This window comes from Frieseomelitta varia, unplaced genomic scaffold, assembly GCF_011392965.1.
Source record: "Frieseomelitta varia isolate USP_RPSP 00005682 unplaced genomic scaffold, Fvar_1.2 scaffold_231, whole genome shotgun sequence".
Taxonomy (NCBI): Eukaryota; Metazoa; Arthropoda; class Insecta; order Hymenoptera; family Apidae; genus Frieseomelitta; species Frieseomelitta varia.
In genome coordinates, this window is record NW_025109959.1 from 329,903 (window position 1) to 352,594 (window position 22,692).

General features: G+C 30.7%; 5 protein-coding genes across 8 annotated transcripts in view; 1 reads left to right on the forward strand and 4 right to left on the reverse strand.

Moving 5' to 3' along the window:
* Positions 1–795: 795 nt before the first annotated feature.
* On the reverse strand, positions 796–3,581 carry LOC122527738 (WD repeat-containing protein 89). Of its 2 annotated transcripts, none has more exons than XM_043652185.1 (8): positions 3,564–3,581; positions 2,943–3,125; positions 2,231–2,457; positions 1,795–2,129; positions 1,586–1,711; positions 1,372–1,466; positions 1,108–1,210; positions 796–1,037 (listed from the first exon to the last, which is right to left on the reverse strand). In XM_043652185.1, exons 2-8 carry the CDS (start codon positions 3,104–3,106, stop codon positions 882–884), a joined length of 1,206 nt encoding a protein of 401 aa, XP_043508120.1. In that variant the 5' UTR covers positions 3,107–3,125; positions 3,564–3,581; the 3' UTR covers positions 796–881. The 2 variants fall into 2 exon arrangements, with proteins under 2 accessions (XP_043508120.1, XP_043508119.1); XM_043652184.1 differs by lacking the exon at positions 3,564–3,581 and adding an exon at positions 3,263–3,438.
* Positions 3,560–12,584, reverse strand: LOC122527737 (probable ATP-dependent RNA helicase DHX35). The gene is made up of 12 exons (XM_043652183.1): positions 12,308–12,584; positions 11,811–12,025; positions 6,640–6,819; positions 5,973–6,113; positions 5,729–5,891; positions 5,314–5,475; positions 5,063–5,209; positions 4,791–4,932; positions 4,403–4,689; positions 4,016–4,321; positions 3,790–3,943; positions 3,560–3,721 (listed from the first exon to the last, which is right to left on the reverse strand). The coding sequence occupies exons 1-12, from the start codon at positions 12,336–12,338 to the stop codon at positions 3,595–3,597; spliced, it is 2,055 nt and encodes a 684-aa protein (XP_043508118.1). The 5' UTR covers positions 12,339–12,584; the 3' UTR covers positions 3,560–3,594.
* Positions 8,793–11,060, reverse strand: LOC122527739 (ceramide phosphoethanolamine synthase). Its single transcript, XM_043652186.1, has one exon. It carries the CDS (start codon positions 10,065–10,067, stop codon positions 8,991–8,993), a length of 1,077 nt encoding a protein of 358 aa, XP_043508121.1. The 5' UTR covers positions 10,068–11,060; the 3' UTR covers positions 8,793–8,990.
* A 608-nt stretch (positions 12,585–13,192) lies between the features above and the next one.
* On the reverse strand, positions 13,193–16,459 carry LOC122527741. The gene is made up of 3 exons (XM_043652190.1): positions 16,260–16,459; positions 14,666–14,856; positions 13,193–14,500 (listed from the first exon to the last, which is right to left on the reverse strand). The coding sequence occupies exons 1-3, from the start codon at positions 16,277–16,279 to the stop codon at positions 14,340–14,342; spliced, it is 372 nt and encodes a 123-aa protein (XP_043508125.1). The 5' UTR covers positions 16,280–16,459; the 3' UTR covers positions 13,193–14,339.
* Positions 16,460–20,149: 3,690 nt separating this feature from the next.
* The window catches only part of LOC122527740 (cAMP-dependent protein kinase catalytic subunit 1), a 3,161-nt gene continuing 618 nt past the window's right edge, over positions 20,150–22,692 (forward strand). For all 3 annotated transcript variants that reach the window (XM_043652188.1, XM_043652189.1, XM_043652187.1), the window contains exon 1: positions 20,150–22,560. In XM_043652188.1, coding sequence (XP_043508123.1) covers positions 21,360–22,421 — 1,062 coding nt within the window. In that variant the 5' untranslated portion in view covers positions 20,150–21,359 and the 3' untranslated portion in view covers positions 22,422–22,560. The remainder of the gene's footprint in view (positions 22,561–22,692) is intronic.

Sequence of the window (22,692 nt, forward strand, 5' to 3'; positions counted from 1 at the left end):
ATGCGTCTTGTGGCATCTGAAATATTTGACGTCACTGGACAGCATAAGTTTAAGAAAGGATATAAAAAATTATTAGCAACGCGGTTTTCCACGTTTTAGTGAATCTTTACGTCCCTGACGCTCATGGGAAGTATTTTTGTACGTTTACTCTGTACCTACTATTTTACTCTAAAACTATATATCTACTGTTATCATTGTGATACTCGCAACTGCGATCGTCTTTGGAAACGTTAACATAAAATTATACCTAATAAGTAAACGCGTATTTGTTTTAAGACGCGTTTACTTGATACGTCAGCATTAATTCTCTTAGAATTTAACAATTTTAAACTAAAAGCCGTTACGTCGGTTATATACTAATATTAATTGTTATTATTGTTATTTGCTTGATTACTTTATCAAGATTACCATTTATTCACAATACGCTAAATGCAACTATTTTATAACAAATGCACGTCGTAAAGCTCCTATTTTAATAATTCCTTATATATTGCGAAATGAAATAATTTTTCCAGAAGGCGATATCCATAGAAATTAATCTGTTACTTGGCAAGAGTAAACAAATATTTACGATATTTTTCTTCCTGTTTCAATTCTATACGGATATATACACACTGGTATGTGATTTACATTCCTTAACGTTTATATATACACATGCTACATTTTTCAATTGATACATCAATCGCCGTTAAATCATTAACCGCATAAAGAAATAATATCTATTTATTATAAATGTACATACAACTGTTATTGTAATAAAGAAAAACGTGAGGGAAATGTACGATTACGTTAATGTTACACGTAATATTTCTCTTCTGTTTATTATATTTACTTACAAAAATTTTTTTGCATTTATAAATTTTTATCCTATCACTTTTATTTTAATATGGCTTAGTCCTGTGTTGATGATCCCGTACTTTACTAGTGCCAATTTTTGCCACCAATTTGTGGCTAGAATTTTTTTGAATGGGTACAGTTTCACTTGGCCTCCAAATGTTTATAAGTCCACCTTCACCTACTGTTACCAAAGAACCACTCTACAAATGATATATGATATTAATTAAAATGACATAAATTTCATTAATTTTATTTATATTAAAATTATACCTTTTCGTGTAACCAGCTATCACGTACTATTTGTTTATTTCCTATCATATTATAATATGTTTCTAGTCGATTATTTACGACATTTAAACATCTCAAATTTTCCCTAAAATATTTTAATACAAAATATGTGAAAAACATTGCAAATATATTGCATAAAACTAATTATTGATGTTCAAATATTTAATTAATATCAATAAAAATATCATTAATTTTGATGTTATACTATCTCATACTATTAAGTTTTTGAGGCAGAAAGCAATTTACCCTTTAACACTACTAAAACCTGCAAGAAGAAATGGTTGTTCAAATACATTTGAAGCATGAAATTTGACTATATAACAATCATCTGGATCATCGTTCTAAAAAAAATAATGTAAATTATTATAAAAGTTATCATAAAATATTTTTGTTGATGTTTTATCATCAAGATTTAGAACTAATATTTTATATAAACATTTATATTAATTACTCTATTAACCTGGAAAATTGCTATATTACTGCGATTAAATTTAGCATATGGAGTTACTTCATCATAGTCCCAAAGTTGTAGTGAATTGTGTGTAGTGCACCAAAGATTATCGTCACTTAACCAACCTATCCTATCCTATATTTTTGTTTAAAATAGATTTTAATTTTTATTTTTCTACGGTATAAATATTTATCAGATTTTATAAGGACTAAACTTACCACAGATGATTCTGTATTTAAAGAGGAAGTTAATGCAGAATCTTCTGATGGTTGTGTGAGATCGAAGACATTAATTAATCCATCTGTACTACCAGATGCTAAGACATCCTGTTTACTAGAATGAAATGCCAACGAGACAACATCTTCCATATGAGATTCCCAGTATCCACCAAGGAGATTATTTCTATCATCTAATTTTGAACTACTATGCCGAGCATCCCAAAATAAAATAAATGCATCTCCTGCAATATGCTCTGTACCACCTGCTACAAGCTTTTCATCGCAGCTAACGTCAAAACTACAAAGAGGTTTTGTTTTACCATCTTCTGTATTATCTGAAAACCAAAAAAGAAGTATATTAAATATGTAAATTTAATTTATGTACCTTTTATTCTATTCTATTCTTTTTTTTTTTACTGAATTTATGAATAGATACCTTTAAACTTTGCAACAACTTTGCCTTTAGCTCTTAAGTCACATGCTGTAATTTCTCCATTGTTGGTAGCTGTATATAAAATATTTTTAGAAGTAGGACTAAACTTAATACCAACAATAGGTGCTTGATTGTGAGTTAATGTAGCAGTTTGATTGAAACTCTCCCCAACAGAATATATTACACACGTATAGTCAGAAAAAGCTGTACAAATTCTAAATTCTGGATCACTATACATAAAAGTTAATTCGTAAGACATTTTGTAAATATTTTTTGTAGTACATATAATTATGAGTCAGTTCACGTCAAATCCAAATGTAATATTAAATGTATTTTAAATATATTTATCTAATTATGAAAATTTGTTTCTTAATCTTATACTTAATTAAATATAAGTAAAATAACAAACAATACTAAAATAATTGAAAAATTAAAGATATTTATAATGCTTATATTTAATTTCATTTACTACAATACTTATTAACTGCTAAATATTTTTTCCAATCACAATGTATTAAATGAAATGAACTTAAAAAAATTATCGATCTCTCTATAAAATAATCATACATGTTTTAAATGAAATAGAGGAAAAATTGCAAGGCAATACATATTAAACATATAAGTACACATTTAGAAATGTTTAAAGTTTAAAGAATACCATACTTTTTTAAACTAGATTTGACGTAAATACTCCATTAGAATAAACAAGATTTGCCTTTGCGTTCCACAAACAGCAAGAATATAATTATGATCAGAAGATACTGCTTTTTCCATCGACGATATTAACTCGCTTTTCCTTTTAATGACTCGATTGTCATCATGTTTGTGCGTCCTATGTTCAACACTTAATTTTTTCAACGATTCAACTATTTTAGCCATGCTGTTTGTTTTCAGGATTCTGAACAGATATCATAAAATTAAGGTTAATATCATGTTTTCTTAAATGTAAGATATCTATCACTTTGGATTAAATCAAAACTATTAGAGAAGAGTTTTCAACTTCTTCTTTTGCATGAAAAATTATTCAATACACACGTTTTTTTCTTTACTTTAATTGTGAGTTTTAGCAGATCACGCTGTATATAGACGTTGAGTTTTAAAAAGTTTTTTGAAAAACTGACGTAAACCATGAAGTTTGTCTAGTATTAGATCTCGTTTGTGGTATCAATGGTGGAATTAAGATAGATATACTACTTTATCGACAGTAGTTCTACTTTGCAAAATTTTAATTATCCAAATTTAAAAAAAACACATTTAATAATTATATTTATCAGCAGTATTGTTCATCTAGAAGAGGGCATTTGACTTAAGTAAACTATTCTCTTTTCTTTCTTACTGTATTATTTTAAGTACATATGTACAAAATATTAGATAGGTTCGAGAGATGTCTTCTCATAAAAATGTGGTGCTAATTCTAATAACCATTCTGGTTGTATCACAGTTATATCCTTCATATACGTTTTATTTGTTTGCAAAACTTCGTAGAACAATAACCTTTAAGAAAAACAGAGACTCAGTATAATGTGTATGATGTTATAAAAACACAAAACAAGTGTACAAACCATTGAGGTTGCTGAAATGTATATAAACAGCTATTTGGATGTATATACAGATCCTTATTTCCATGTACTGTTTTATATACGCCAGTGTAATGTAAGTATGCCGCTTTCGGGAAAAGTCCAGCGGTTATACATTTTAAAATTTGTTGTACATTTCCTTGAAGAGAAATTAACTGTTATTAGAAAATTTTCATAATAATATAGTTTAAAATTTTGCAGTTTAATTTACCATTACATGAAACCAACGATATATCTAATTTCTCCATCATAGAGTGCATTTGCGTTCGAATTTCCGTAGCTCTGCGTAAAGCTTTGTTATTGAGGAACTGCTTTTGACACCAACTAGGCGTTTTATTTTTTTCATAAGCGGTATATACATTTAGTAACGTTAATAAATCTCCTTCTTCAACTTCGAATTTTCTATGCGCTATTCTTGCCTTTATAGCAGCTTGGCCTCCAGCTGGTTTTATAAAAACATTTTGCACTTGAAGCATAGCTAAAATCGTAGATAATTCCTCAGAACATCCCATTTCGCCTATATTCGTACAAAACAATTTTATATTTAAATAATTAATATAAAAATAATTAATTATAATGTAATATTGTATAATTTTACCTGATACTATAAGAGATTTTGCCAAAACAGGTTCTAGCGGCATTTCTGCCATTGTTATGCCTAATGGCATTGTTAATTCTCCATTATTATCAATTGCCCCTAATGAATAAAGTAATTCTAATCCAGTAAGAAGATTTTTACTCGGTGGAGCAGAAGGAAAATTAAATCTTAATACATTATCAATTCCTAAAGCTTTCAATTGCAATATAGCTGGCGCCAGATCCGAGCGTTGCATTTCTGGTGGCGTTGCCTCAAATAGTTCTGAATACGCTTCTTCTGTATACAATCTAGATTTTAAATGAAACTTTCAAAAATATGAAAATATAAACCAACGAATAAATTTCTATTAAATATTTAAATAATTGAAATATTTACAAGAATTGTATACCTATATGCTTTTCCTGTTTGAACACGACCGGCTCGGCCAGCACGTTGGTCAGCGGATGCTTTGGATACAGGAACAATCACGAGCGAATTTGTTTGAGTTTCAGCCTCATACCAAGGAATTTTTACAAAGCCACAATCGATAACTAGATAGAAATTTCAATATCATTTTTATACCGAATTTTATAAATTTTTATTGTATTTAAATAATAATAATAATAGGAATATTTTCTTCAGAACGTAAATAATAAAACCAATACTTTATTAAATTCATACCATAAACAATGTTTGGAATAGTGATGGATGTTTCTGCAATGTTTGTGGCTACGATAACTTTACGAGTATCTTTGGCAGCCCTCCAAAATACTTTCAGTTGTTCTGAGTTCGGAAGAGAACCGTACATTGCGAGAGGTAAAAGTTTTACTAAAAAGGAACAGTAGAAGGACACTGATAAAATCTATCTTAAACTTTGAACAGTTATATAACAGGACAATGACAACGAGGGTATCATTCCGTATCCTACTCACGTTTGCCTTCCTTTATAAGTTTTGCATGCTCTGATAAAAGAGAAACTGCTTGATCTACTTCGTCCAAACCCGTAAGAAACGCTAGAATATCACCAGGTTCTTCGTTTTCATGAATTTTTAAAGCAATATCTACCACACTGGTCACATAATTAGCTATTGGATCTAAAATAAAATGCAGGAATATTGATATAAACAATGCGTTTATGCGAAACACAAAATTGAAAGAGAAAGAAATCTCATAGAACCGCATAGAAAATAAGAAAAAATAACGATCAATAGTAGTAGATAAAAAACTTAGAAAAATAAATTGTAAAAAATAATAAAAAAATATTGATGATTAATAATAAATTTATTTGTGAATTGACCTAGACATTACTTGTAGAATAATTTAATGTAATTATATATGTAAATATACCTCTAATGTAGAAAATATCCACTGGATAAAGTCTACCTTCGATGGTAAGTATAACTGCAGTGTCTTTCGTTGAATCCCTGGTTGTATTTGTATTGAAAAAATCTCGGAGCTGTTCCGCATCGACTGTAGCAGAACAAACAACAATCCGCAAACTCCTTCGTTTCTAAAACAAAACAAATTTTTTATGACAACTAGTATATCTTCTATTTAGGTTTAAATCTATGAATTTATAATCTTCAATTACCCGAATTATTTTCTTCAAAAGTCCCATAATAATATCCGTAAGAAGAGTCCTTTCATGTACTTCATCCACCACAATCACGGAATAACTTGTTAGCAAAGGATCGCTCATTAATTCACGAAGTAGAATTCCTTCTGTCATATACTATCAATAATGTAATTTTATTTAATTGCTGACTATATATAATTTTTTTATTATTATTACAATTATATTATATTGTGTATACATATCTAACTTTTATTACTTTATTAAACACTTTGCTATTTTTACTTAGATTTCTTACATCGATAAATATTGTATTATATACATATTTACATTATCGAGAAAAAATATTAATTTATAATAATAATTTTTGTAATATTGTTGTGAAATTAGAATTAATTATTCCTCATGTGACATAAATTAGTAAAAGTTAGTTAAAAGTGGAAGAGTTGAGAAAGGAAATTGAAAAATTCTCAACTGAAAGGTTGAAAAATTGAAAAAGAGTATAAAAAAAGTATAGAGACAAAATTGAAAAAGAGTCAAAGTATAGAGACAATTTAACAACTGTCGTGTCAAATAGAAGTTAGTCTGGAATTTATTATTATTTCATTTATTTTTGTAACGAATGGATATTGATAATATATGTATCTCATCTCCCTCATTGCATTAATTAATTTTAAAATAATACCTTGATTTTTGTGGTTTCGTCTGTATAATTATCGAAACGAATAGAATATCCAACTTCAGTGCCTAAAATACAATTACGTTCATCAGCAACACGATTAGATAAAGAAGTAGCTGCAACCCTTCTTGGTTCTGTGATGCCAATCATTTTTCCATCTGCACACCATCCTGCTTCAAGAAGATACTGTAATCATTTTAAAAAATAAAAAAATACTTTTTGTAATTAACTAAATATATATATGTTATATAGTTTAGTTTAATATATAATAATATAGTATAATACAATATAATATAATAATATAGATTTAATGCATAAAAAAAAATGTAACAAATATTTTATAGTTTGGAAACATTAAAATATAAACATAATTCGTAATATAATTTTGTAAAATGTATTTAATATTCTGTAAAATAATCTACTAGTATAATAATAATAATTTAACAAGTACCAAGAGTAATAATTATTGCTTGATGTTCCTAATATTAACTTCTAATATTAATAAATGTAGTTAATTAGTAATGTTACATATCGATGTGCGACATTGAAATAATATAAGTTTAGGACACGTTCGTGTCCATACTATATTAGTATTCATATTGTGATAAATTATTTAATTTGTTAGCATTATTTATTTTTGAAAAATCAATAATTATTTACAAGAATCTACATGACATAGTCATGAAATTAAAGAAATCCTACAAAAAATATTGTAGATCGCATTTATATTTTTGTCTAAATACTTGATATTTTATTTATTTCTTGTTGAAATGTTATTGCTACGAATATTCACTATTAATAATAAATGCAAAAAAACACTAAAATATGTATACAGTAAATGTTATAAAAACTAATATTATAGTTACATAATTCTTGAATATTGTTTATTTAATAATGCAATTTTTTTTATATTTGCAATATATTTTACATAGGTATATATTACTTTTTTATATTCTATAGGATTATTATATTAATATGAAATATATTTTACAAAAATTACAAAAAATAATGTTCTATTTCACGTTCATTTTGGACATGAAGTTAATGCTTATGAATTATGTAGTATTAATGTAGTAGAATATGTAGAATTATGTAGTAAAATATAATAGTTATAAAACTTTATTTAATATCCAGTACAACTATCACTTTTTTTAATGCAAGATAACAAAGGCATAGTAAATAAACCATGTGTCATATAAGTAAAATTTATATTTTACACAAATTTGATTAGTACACTGTGAAATGCACTGATCGCTTTTCAAGTTCAACGCGAAGCTCTATACTCTGAAATCTACTACCAGCTTTAGCACATATCCCGTAACGGAGGAATATTACATATATTACGTCTTTGTAGTTCAATGTCATATTTATATCGGATTTTATTGAAAGCTTATTATACCACGTGACTTCGGCAAACTTACAAGTACTATAACGAGGTAACCCGCAACATTGGATCACATTAAAATGCAGTTAAAGGCAAGAAATCGTCAATTATTACAAGTAAAAAATGCAAAATTATATATTTTATGCACTTAATATTAATGATTATCACATATCAACATATATTAATTAACTTGTATATTTAACATAAATACATATTTATATCATATATAATAATACAACCTATATATTATTATTCGAATTTAATGATTAAATCGAAATACGCAATAATTGTATTTCATATTTTAATCTGCACTACAGGTATAAAAAACATACTAAAAAAATTTTATTAAATTTGAATACACTTTGATCATATTATTATATTATCCTTTAATAGTATATGTTATTGTTTATGTTATGTAACTAAATATTAACATTAAAACCCCTCAAATGAATCATCAACCATCACAGCAATACCACCAAAATAAATAATCAGACAGTTAAACAATGTATCTTAATAGTCATATTTTACAAATACAAAATTAATATATACTACATACATAGTTACATAACTAGGAAGACAGATATATTATTAAATAATTTAGTAATGTAAATTATTACTAATTATTATCTTTGCTTAAAACATATGAATTAATATATATTATAACTTACAAATGATTTAAGAAAATTATTCTTGAAAATTTTGGCTATAATTGAACATTATAAATTTTAGAACTAAATTAAAATAAAAATTAATAATTTTATTAGTTTGTCATTTAAGGGGTTATACACATTTTTTTCATATATCAGTCTGGTATGTATATAAAATACATGCAGAAAAATAGAAAATACAAAAAATTGTATCAAGATATTGTTTCCATAGACAAATTTGCAAATTTCAGTGTACAATTCATTTTAGTCATTATATATCACCAATAACGAATAGTAGAAAACAATGTTTTCCAATATTCACGCTGTCATCCTTGAGTATATACATCAGATGAAGATATCTCTTCATCAATCAATGATGGTACATCTTGTATAAATGTATAGGCCCGCAAAAAATGAAATTCAGTTACATAAACAAGTAATAATACAACAACATACGAAGACCATCTTATAAGTCTAATATATTCCCGCATACGATCAAAAAATATTGCTAACAGCAAATAATCCATGACAGCATGAAAATTTAAAAACTTCCAGCAAAGAGTTATTATTGTAAAGGACGAGCTTCTGAATACAGTTGTCTGTCTAGCATAAAGATGTTCTCTACTAATTGATGGTGTTCTATATTCAGTCTCAAGAAGATCTTGATATAAATATATATATCGATTCCAGGCGGCACTGGTGAGGAACAAATGGACGGTCATAAGTAATATGTTACGAAGCGCTGCATTTGAAGTTTTCAGAGTTACATTTCCAGGTTCCAAAACTGAAGATACAGGAAGTTGTGGCAGCTTGTCATATCCTCCACGTCTACTTGAGTTACGGGCAAGGAATTGATATAAACCAATAATAAACGCAACACAACCTAAAGCATCACAAATACCATCAATAATGTAACCAGACGAACCAACATCTGAACGTTCACCATTAATATTTGCTCTTTTTCTAGCAACATGTCCATCTAGATCATCTAGCCATGTCCTTGCTTGAAACAGTATTACACCTAGGCGTCTATAAGACAATGAATCATTGGAAACACATTTACCAGCCAATACTGCTATTAATACATGGAAACAACTGATTGCATTTGGCGTCACCCATATCCAAGAACTGCTTATATGCAGCAAATCATCCATGATAGCTGCAAGAGGACTCAAAAGAAAATGGTTTGGATGATCAAGCATTAATCCTTTTACAGTCACTGTACATAACGGATTAAAATCACAAGGTATGATTGAAACATATCGTGTACCATTTGATGTAGGTCTTATATCATAATTTTGTACTCTAGAATACAATAGAAGGTCCATTCCAAGAAAATATAATGTCATTAATATCAAAATTGCTAGGAATGACCTGCTTACTAGAGTTGTTGAACTAAACATTTTGTATATAAATTTGGCACGTATAAATTGGTATATTCCTGTTATATCTTCATAACATTCTTCTTGTATTATGTCATGATCTTCTTTATAGTAGATTCAAATGTATTGCAGATATGTGGTTAATTTAAATGTACACTGTCATTAAATATTAGCAATAAATTCATTGATCAATAACTTTGTTATACATACTTCTTTAATGTAACATGAATAAAAAACACACGTTCATTTATTATTTTAAAACAATGTTATTGTAATATTCACTTTTTCGATGTAATGACATGCAATAATATACTGTCGTTTAACTTTCGAACTCATCACGTGATTTTGATGGTTTTTATATCATATCTTTCGTAGGATAATGGTATTATTATGATAAATAACAGTACTTTGATCTGTAATAAATAATACTGCGACATTCAGCGATGTTCAGCATAGCGTGATTCCACATGGATACATGAAATCTTTCTGAATGTACTATTTTGATTGATTAATTGATACCATGCCATATTTTATTCGAGTATTTAAAGAACAATTTAATGAACAACGTCATGTTATTCTGATAACATGAAACCTTTTTAATAATTATGTTTTAGTCGCACTATTGTCACATAATTCGTTTTTTTAATTGTCCGATAGCAAAATAGTTAATTATAAAATTTATTGTTTCATGATATTTCTTTTTACGATACATGATTGTTAATCAAATTTAGAATATCGTTATTGTTACCGGCAAATTTTATTAACACATATTACAATTTGGACAAATAATGAAGTGTACTGTCGTATCTTGTTTGACTACAACAGAATGGCGATACAATGTGATCTTTACGTAGGCGCGTGCGCAAGTTTATGAAATACTAAAAGTTTCTATTAGATCTGTTTATACGATTTATATATATAATATATAATAGTATATGATCAAAATTTACGTATGAATAGACATAAGGTGATTCCTTATAAAACAATAAGAAAAAAACCTATAAAAATTTTTTCCTTTGAGCAGAAAATTAATTTTAAATATTTATTAAGTATATAAGTATATATTAAGCTAATTCTTAACTAAACATATTCGAAGTTTATTTTTTTCGGAAATAATGTTTTAAATAAAATTTTAATGTACATTTTTTATTTATTTTCATATAACCTTTTGTTCATTGTTTGATCATATTCGATCTGTAATTAGATAAATTCACGCAAACAAATTTTCAAATTCGGTTTTCTTGAAACTAAGATTCGAATGAAAAGATTTTACTTTATATTTTTCTTTCTTATGTTTTTACGAGGAATCAATTCGTTTATGCTTTTAGACATCTTATATATTATGTACATAAGATTATAAATAGTAAATATTATATATACATAAGAAAAGCAATCAATAAAATTATACTGACTATCACATATATTTACACACACGTAAAAATATAATAAAATTATTTCAAATATTACAGATGATTTAAAAAATGAACAAGGAATAACATTCAATAACATATTAACAATATTTTGATTTTTAATTTGATAGAGATAAAATTCTATAACTCTATAATAGTATGATATATATATATATATATATAAAACTTTATACAAAAGATAACAACAAATATGTATATATGTTATATTATTTTATTATATCTTAAATTTATATAAAACAATTTTACAATTTTATTTAATATAGAGTAAAATTCATATTATCTATTAAAATTTTATCTCTTTATATTATAAAATTTGTTCAAAATAAGAACATACCTGAGGTAATTGTGTACTTTTTCCACATCCAGTTTCACCAATCAAGACCAATGTTTGATATTTTTCCAGTAAGTATATAATATGATTTTTATATTTAAATGTAGGTAGTCGTTGACGTTGCATGTTAAGTGCAAGGGAATGATGTGCATTATATACAAATTGTGTAGATGAATGGGCTTCTATATCTGGTTTATCCTCTTGCCACATACTATCTCCTGCAATTTAAAAGATTATCAAATGAATATAATTTTTCTCACTAGAGTATGTATATACATAAATATATGGAATACAAAACAGCGCACTCACACACAGCACTCACACACACACACAAAATTCACAATAGGTTATGTCATACAATTGTATATGTAAATACATAATATTTTTAAATCATTTATAATCCAAAAGAAATACAATATTAGCAAATAAAAATAAAAAGAAAGAAAATTATTCTTTTAATAGTTTGTACAGATAATGAATTTAAACAGAATTGCACCTACCAGGTTTAGAGAAAATCAGTTTTGTAGTCATTTTATATAATTATGTAAACGACACAATGAAACAAAATTATTTTTCAAATATGTCCTTAAACTATAAACTCGTGTATTTAAATACTAATTACACAATTTGAATGAACAAATACCGCCCGGTACATACATACTCATATACATCGTCTGTGACACATACTTTCACAACTGTCAAATTTTTTAAAGCTTTAATCCTCCTATAGATGACACTGTATATAATTTGAAAACATTTGAACTATATTAAAAAAATTAACATAAAAATGTTAAAAATTTCATCATATCTGTATTGTCAATCGCTATAATGATCATTATACAGCAAAAATTCACTTGATATAAAATATTTTTTATTTTTGCTTAAATAAAATGAAGTAGGAATTTCAATTTTGTATTCTCACACATAATTTATTCAACTTTACTTAAATTTCAAGATATCATTGTTAAGGTAATTTAATAATATATTTTAAAAAATTTTAGGATGGAATAAATGAAAACATAAATACAATATTACAATATGATATAAATAGTATTAAAGTAAATAAAAGAATGGTAAATATCAAAATTATAGCTTTCTTATTCAAAATTTAATAGCAATATATGTATAGAATGTTATTATGACACCATAAGCGATTCTTAAGATTTTGTAGATTGTGAATGAATTTTTATTATCTATTACATATATATTGTAATATATACAAAGACAAATATTACTTTGTACATAAATAGTTTTATTAATAACAACTATCTCGAATTTTTTATGAAGTATTAGAATGTAGAAGTCTAACATAAATATATCAACATTGTATTTAAATTAATTTTATCTTGTTCATGGATATGTTTTAATATAATTTTATACAGTGCTGCCAATTCACATGTAATATTTATTATATAAGAAATAATATTACACAGTTATTCTGATTTTGTTATACTTTGTATGAGAACAATTTGTACTAGATAGTAACTAAAAAGGACTAATGATGATATAGTAATTGTTTTAATATATAAATCAATTGGTTAATATTAGTACGTATAATATACACTAGATTGCTTTTAATTTTGCACCTTTCATATTGTTTATAAGTATATTTCTTTTACACATGAATTTCAAATTTTTGATATGCAACTTTATTAAATAAAATTGTCAACGCAGTATTTTCTATATCGCTGTTATTGCAAATAACATGTTTTTTACTCATCAGTATTTTTCTGTACATATATTCAATATTTTGACGATTTTGATAATTGAATAATATTTATTTTTTATCGAATATAGTTTAAATTTTAATTATAAACCATTTAAACTATATATTATCATATTAATGTCAGCGTACTCAAACACTTTATAGTTTGTCTAATTTATTTTACTTTTATTGAATATTAAATTATGTATGAAACAAATATTTGTCAGAGTTTACAAATGGAATTCATTTTACATCTTTCGTCAGAAAATACTACTAAATGAACGTTAGGCGAGCTTTAAGGTATTTTAGGAATGTATTTTGATTTGCAAATATTATTTCTTCCATCTTCAATATAAAATGTTAATATATATTCATGTATCTGTGCATCAGAAAGAAAATTATGTATGGAACATTTTCCTACAAGTGTCATTCTCAAGCACCACACTATTATCTACTTTTATGTATCAGAAATATATTATTTATAATATTATCTGTATCTTTTTCATCTTATAAGTTTAGCACTGTGTGTATATACGTGTTATGTATGGACGTCAATGTGGAAAACTTAGGAAACATGAATGGTAGTAATCTAAAATGGTAATTTATGATGATGTTATAGATATATGCTATTGCCAATCAAAATCATAAAAATGGTTGCAATAAACACACATAAAATGTCTGAACACAAAAGTCATTAATACAATATTGAAATTTTTGTTTTTAATGCTCGTCTATCTTGACGATGCATAACAAATTTTAGGTGTTCTGACTTGTCATTAGCTGTTAAAATTGTATCTATAGATTAAATCTGCAGTAAACAAAAAATATTAGGCCGTAGCTTCTGCTTCCCCATTGCTTTCTGTTTCAGCACATTTCTCATCAAGTTTTGTCTTTTTTTCAGGACTGGCACCATCAGTAGCAGCTTCTTCTGTTGTTTCACTTAAAGTTGTTGATTTTCTCTTTACACAACAACTATCGATGGGAGCATCTATGGATAGAAATAATATATAATATAAAATAACTATATTTTAATATTATTCTTATAAGTTGAATTTTCTATTGTTTTCAATAATATACAACAATTTATATTCTTATAGCATAATTAAATTTAAATATTTGGCAACGAATTAAAAACTTTTTTTATTGATATTACCTGTAGAATCACCATTCTCTGTTGATTCTGCTTCCTTGTTCTCTGCCTCTTTTTCCTCATTTGACCCATTTTCTTTGGTTTCTTCGGCTTCTCCATTTTCAGATGCTTTTGAATCTTCATCAATCTCTTGAACTGTCTTCTTCTCTTCTTCGACTACTTTCTTTTCTGGAGTAGTAGCAACTTTGGTGTCTCTAAAAAATTACAATATATTAAGCAATTAAGTTAATTAATTTATACAAGTTAAAACATAATACATATAAATAAACATAAAACAACATAATAATAATAATGTGTGTAAATACATTATTATACATTAATATTCTGTATTTAAAGTATCAACGTCCATATTATGGATGAAATATTTATTATACTTCGCAAAAAAAGAAAACTGTTAAATGACATACAAATAGTATATATTTAAAACGTGATTCTATCATGATATGTTTTCTTTAGAGCGGTAACTTTACAGCTACAGACAAAGATGGAATGACAAGGAAAAGAAATAGAGATAGGACGCCAACCGTAGCGGCACCTACCGATGTTAATATTATCCTGCTTTCGTCTCCCCTTCTTTCAACTCACTCCTTTCAACAGAGCACACGTATATACATGCAACATACAGGCTGTTTCGGCGCGGCAAATCGTAGAAGTTCGTGGACCGTAATATATACATGAATGTTACATATACATTTGTTCCCATAGTACCGAAACTTAAATAAACCTAAATAGCACCGATGTTTATTGCTACAAATATTATACGTCTTTTCTTCGAAATATTAAGTAAAACAATAGTATTCTCCACATTTAGTCGGTAAGGGAGAACAGATCGATACATTGTCCATTTTCTTTTTAAGGTGATGTGTATACAATCATCTGCAAAATAGTTCCTTTTATATACGATCAAGACTTTATATCTTTATAGAAAAATGTTCAAATTATCCTTAACGCCGAAAAATTATAATCTCACGTGTTATAAAATATTTCAACTCGATTTGCAAACATATATTTATCTATTATACTCACAAAAGTGTTAAGTGATTTATAAATAATTGTTTCGATAGTAAATAATTGAAGTATTCACGATTAAAATATTCATGAAAATGAATATAAATGAAAATAAATATTAATAACAAACAAACACACGTACTTTCTTGTTATATGTCCCATGTAACTGAAGCTACAAGTGGAGAAAATAAAAGGGTAAACGATGCCGCCAGAAAAGCGGTTTGCAAGTAGAGCACATGTTATGGCAAAAGCAGGTAATCCTGAGAACGTAACGCGCCTTACGAATCAAGCTGAGAATATCACGTAGAGAGAGCATCCCCTCTCTCTCCCCCGTGGTCCCTTTCTCGTGACTGTACAAATTACGTACGCTTTCAAAAGTACACAATCAATCACGATACAAATAATATCATCAAACTGGTCAAATCGACTTCACGTTTCATTTCTTTAAAACAAACAAGTGAAAATTGGGAATGTGAAACACATTGTTAACCCGCCGTTATTGTATCCAGCACAGAAACATAACAAAAGCATTCGACAAAAACGTGCGATTTTCTTACGATAGATCAATAAAAAAATCTGTAGTACTTACTTAGATTCCGTATCCGCCATGCTGATCAATTTAATTGTACGGTCGATAAAGCACTTAGGTACAAAACGCACTTAATAAGGCCTGCGTTTTCTACGCACCGGTAAGCAGACGTAGAATTCTGGTATCACCACTGCCGCGTAGTCGCGTACCGACGCGCAAATGGCAGAGAGACTCGCACACTGATTCGTCCAAGACCAGAGTTACTCGGCCCGGCCGGCAGGCCGGCGGCCTTCAAACACTTTTCTTTCCCGCTCGTTTACAGATGGCGCATGGATCAATCGCTTATTAAACTGTTCATTGTAAATGTAATTTTAAAATAACTAGAAACCGTTAATATATAATTTATTCACTGTAGAGCAAAAATTACTGGAAGATTCTCGGTAAACGATATTATCGGTAACAGTTGTTTATTTATTTATTATTAGTTTACTTCCTAATGAAAATGATTTTGAGATACGTAATTTGCCGCTATATTCTCATCGTGAATATGCCATGATTCAACGAAGTTTCATATAAAACTGCGTTAGAATATCAAACGTCAGTAATTCATTATAGCGATGGTTTTATCTTTCTCCAAGTGAAGAATATAATACGCATGAAGTATAATCATCTGTTAATGGTTGTGGTTATGCGATTTTAGGTTCGTAGTAGTGGTAACTTCGCCACTACCGCATTGTTAATGCCCCTCCAAATAACATACTGACCAATTGGATACTGTCTTACGAAACTCGTAAAAAATCCCCGCGCTTCCGGCGCTAGTGATGTATTGTTTGAGGGAACATGTATTTTGTTCCGCATTGTCTTCAAAATAATGGCTATTAAATCTTATGTACAATTTAAGATATTGGTTCGATTCTAGTGAAATTTAATGTATACTGTGGATAATATACAAGATATAAACGGGAACAAGTGACGGAAAGTTCTAGAAGTTTCGCGTATGGTTCCATTTCCGGTGTATATTAAAAGGTGCGCGATGCTTTCAGGTTGATCCACGCACCCATACGAAAGGCTCTGCTGCATTTACGTCCATGTTACAGGTTGCTTTTACTATGAAATAGTAAAAGATCGCATTTTCTTTTCGCTACAATATTGTTTTAGACGTTAGTTCTAAAAGTCTTATCAACAATTTAATTGAAGTATAATTTACTTCAAGATGACACACTAAATGTCCTTATGACACATAACAAGTACATACGTGTATATATACGTATTTTTTTTCATCAGGTACTATATATAGATTATGTATACATATACGTAGATTCACATATTCATATAAAAATTGATGCACACGTGTATACCTCATTTTGTATATCTCATTATCTGTAGTAGGGAAAAGTATAATTTTATATGATGTATATATGAATATGCATTTTATTTTTTGTTCGCACGAGAAAAAGATATCAAGTACATTTCTATTATACAAAATCTATTGTATCACATTGTAGAAGTTCGAGTAGAATAATTCATTTTATAATTACGTCGAAATTTCGTGATAATTATTAAAATAAAAGAAAAACATCGTTCTTTCTAAAATTTTAGGCACGAGATCAAATATGGTTCATCAATCTTCATATTCGCAAAAATCATGCAAACGTGTCAGTTTAGCCTGTTAAGAAATGTATTTTTTGTTCTACCGTATATGCCACGTGCCAGAGGCCTACGTAAGCACGAAGATAACACCGAGCAGCTGCTATGGTCGGTGCAGGTGAAGACGTGCAAAGCAGATGCTTCTTTTTGAATATCCCTTACATGGTAAAACCTTGAGGACACATTTATACCAAATCGAGTTGTTTTCAATAAAACTTTCCAAAAAGAAGGTGTTCATCGTTTCTAGCGCATTTCTATTTATAATACTCACAGAACGAATAAATATGTGATATTTATATAGGAAAAGAAATAATGTACATCTTTTTTTTTCTACAAAGTTGCGAACTAGACTTATCAATATATATCTATTATAAATATATATCTATTTTTTTAATGTAGTTATTTTTAGTAAATTTTCTTCAAGGTATCTATGTGTATATATTGCTGATAATTAATATAGAATTTAACGTTTGAAGATATTTTATCAATGGTACTAAATATGTATGTAGATGGTGACATGTAGCATTACTTGATAAAATTAAATTTTGTTTTAGTGGGTCAGTGGAAGTGTTCAGCCACAAGCTATTTCGATGACAGTAACCTATATTTCCACTGGCTTTGCAGTGTCAAACTAAAGATAGCATCCACGCATCTAAATTTTCATTTCGCTGGACTAAATTCCCACTTTTCTTAATGCGTTCTTATTCACCACGCTATAGACTAATAGCTTGTTTCATTACTTTTACGTATTAGAAAGTTCCGAGAAGGAAAATAAAGTGAAAAATTTCAGAAGTATTAATATACGTTTGTAAAAGTAATAGTTTTATATATATATATATATATATATATATATATATATATATATATATACACACACACACACACACACACACACATTTTTTAAATATTTTATATCAGTATGTATACAATTTTTAAAATTTATCGATAGTACGTTTTAAACATTTTAAAGCTTCAGCTTTCAGCAGAATAATGCTATTGAGAATTTAAATTTATCGAAGTATATACGAATTGTACAATTTTCTGAAAAGAATATTCAAGAAATGGCAGAGACGCGGTTCTACTTTCCTTCCACAAATTGGCACACCACTTTCAGCTTCGGGTCATGGAATCAATAGAACGCGTGGTCGCGCGCATCCCATAGGGTAGAAACAAACTAAAGTTAATACAAGCAATATATCCGAATGTAACCTCGGTGGAAGTGTCCTTTTGCCGTCTTTATCTAGTCTGATGTGCAATGTATCAGGACTGCACACAAAAATACTGTATACGTCCGAAAGGCCTGACCTGGTCGTACCTTTTTGACTCGATCGTAACCGGTTCGTCCCGTCCTCCACCGACTCCACCTAGCTTTCTCGACCGTATCTGCCGCTCTAAAATTGTACCTATATGCCTATCTACAGTTAGAAACTAATCGCCAAAGGATTATCACAGGTCAGCGAGTATTCAACCTTCCGTGCACGTACCACGGTTCAATACCACAAAACAGGTCGATTATTATTAATAGCAACGAAACTACCAAATTGAGTAAACTCGACGCAAGATTGGCTTATGGTAAAATAACTACGATAAGAGTGTCAATAAGAATGTTACTCAACAATAGAGTGTCAATTCAAAAAAAAAAAAAAAAAAAAAAAAAAAAAAAAAAAAAATCAAAATAAATACAACGACAATAACGAATTCATAACCTTACAATTCTTTTAGGCTATTATAAGATACATCAACGTTGATCAAGCAGAACATAGCTTAACACATTAAGAGATTTAGAGATTTAGAGATTTATCTTTACTACGATAACAATATTATATATAAAAAAAAAAAAAAAAATAGTACACAGTTTGTAAATGTGATTTTGATTTTTAAAATATATAAAATTTTAGTACAATAAACGACTTTCAAGTTTATATTATAATCGTAGGATTTTGGCAAAGCTAATGCAAGAAATTGAAAATAATACTTAGTAATTAACTCAATTATTAAGGATGTATCTACCGATGTTTGTCAAATGGACGAATATTAATTCTGACAAAATTCACAAGATATCGCAACTCGTTTTCTCGGTGACTCAACGATCACATTTCCCAGCCGAAACAGTGGCACAAGCAAGTTGTACGAAACGTTTTCGCGATCCAGTGCGAAAGCCTTGACGATTCGGAGGCGAGGACGAGCTTACTTTGAATTCAAAGTACGTCGACGCTTTCGTTTGGCGGCAGCACTGATCGAGGAAGTCGTTAAACCTTCCAGTGCTACATCTATCGGCGATAAGCTGAAGCAATATCCGAGGTGTGCAGTACAGTAGCTCTCTTGCTTCGTAGAGCGGCACTTCGTCACTTTCGCAGCCGTGCGAAATCCCGAGGCGAACAAGTAGAGCGAGCCGCGTCGCCATCTTTAGGAACGGTACCGACTGTCTCCGCTACCGCCGCCTGCACGTCTCTAAGAGCTGAAAATCAGTCCGCGACTGTAGCAAAGGGATCTGTGTGTTCAGTGCGACAGCGCGTAATTACTTTTTGTTTTCTATCGCGAGAAGACGCGACTACACGAGGTTCGTTCGCGATGTTCATTTAATGCGAGTAGCAAGTCAAAGTTTTCTGTGGTGTTCGTGCCGTGTAAGTCGAGCAGACGACGTTTCGCAAGCTCTGTCACCGAGGGTTGAAGAGCGATCGAAACCGACGTCGTTCTCTCGCTCTTGTTCGACCCTTGCTCCAAACTATCGTTCTCGAGCTGCGATTTTGCCATTCGGTGCGTACTGCCGCTGTGAGAACCGACAAGTGTTTCCAGTGTTTTGATTTGTCAAGTCAGAGTGGGACAAAAGTCGGAACGTCGACGAAAGTTGCAAAGAGGTATAACGGGAGATTGCGGCGACTGTTTAGAGGAGAGAATAAAGAGACAAGGACAAGGAAGGGAAGGACTGTGACGGCTTCGGTGAACGAGACGACAACGACGGGCCAGTACAATTGACAGGAAAGATGGCGCGAGTTGCGGACGAGGATTAATGCTGACCCATTTTTCCGCGCGAAATCGCTCGGTCTCGCTCTTTGTCGTACAATTAAGGGACCACGAAGGTTCAAGCTAGAGTGCTAGAGGTCACACGGTTGTCGTCAAGTAAGTCGAACTGGAGAAAAAAAAGAAAGGAAGGATAGTCCGTTAGTCGGTAGGAGTGTGTATTCGTCGTTCAGTGCGCGCGTGTGCCCTGTTCTTGCGTAAGTGTGAGTGCCCTCTTGTACGTGTACAAGTCTCTCGTAGGGCCAACGTCGACAACTGTCGGTGAGAAACAATTGCGGGCTATCGGGTGACGATAGTGGACAGTGGATAGAGGACAAGGACGGTGAAGTAGAAGGTAGTGGCAATTTGAAAAAGAGCGCGGTGATCGGCGGGGCTGTGGTAGGCTCGGCTACGGAAGAGGACAAACGAAAACGGAAACGAAGACGCGGTCTTCTAAAACTTCTTGAGGTGTGTAGAGCCCTGGCTGGCTCGGGTACGTACGCGGCTGCTAAGATGGGCAACAATGCCGCAACCGCAAACAAAAAAGTCGACGCCGCCGAGAGCGTCAAGGAATTTCTCGACAAGGCAAAGAAGGAGTTCGAGGACAAGTGGAAAAGAAATCCGACAAACACCGCGGCGCTCGACGATTTCGAGCGTATCAAGACACTGGGCACCGGTTCGTTCGGCCGTGTCATGATAGTGCAACACAAGCCGACCGGGGAGTATTACGCCATGAAGATACTCGACAAGCAGAAGGTCGTGAAACTCAAGCAGGTTGAACATACGCTTAACGAAAAGAGGATACTGCAGGCGATTAGCTTCCCGTTTCTGGTCTCGTTGCGGTTTCACTTCAAGGATAACTCGTATCTTTACATGGTCCTCGAATACGTACCGGGTGGCGAGATGTTCAGCCATCTGCGAAAAGTTGGCCGCTTCTCAGAGCCGCATTCACGTTTCTACGCGGCACAGATTGTGTTAGCGTTCGAGTACCTTCACTACCTCGACTTAATCTATAGGGACCTGAAGCCGGAGAATCTGTTGATTGACTCGCAGGGCTATCTGAAGGTCACGGATTTCGGTTTCGCCAAAAGGGTACAGGGTAGAACATGGACCTTATGCGGCACTCCAGAGTATCTCGCCCCCGAGATCATTCTCAGCAAAGGTTACAACAAAGCTGTTGACTGGTGGGCGCTCGGTGTCCTGGTCTACGAGATGGCTGCCGGTTATCCACCATTTTTCGCTGATCAGCCGATACAAATCTACGAGAAGATTGTCAGCGGAAAGCCACGATTCCCCTCGCATTTCGGATCCGATTTGAAAGACTTACTGCGTAACCTGCTGCAAGTCGACCTCACTAAAAGGTACGGCAATCTAAAGGCCGGTGTAAACGATGTCAAGGGTCACAAGTGGTTCGCCAGTACTGATTGGATAGCGGTCTTCCAAAAGAAAATCGAAGCCCCGTTCATACCGAAATGCAAAGGGCCAGGTGATACCAGCAATTTCGACGACTACGAGGAGGAGACGCTCAGGATTTCGTTGACGGAGAAGTGTGCCAAGGAATTCGCCGAATTTTGAATTCCCACACCGATTCAAGATGGATACACGTATCGCGTGTATATTCATACGCGATGGTTTGTCGCTCGTTTGCTTTTCTTCGGGCGAGAAATATAGATGAAGTAAGAGAGAGAGAGAGAGAGAGAGAGAGAGAACGAGAGTGGAAATATTAGAGAAAGAAAGAGAGAGAGAATTTGAATGTGTGTGTGTGTGAGAGAGAGAAAGAGAGAGAGAGAGAGAGAGAGAGAGAGAGAGAGAGAGAGAGAGAGAGAGAGAGAGAGAGAGAGAGAGA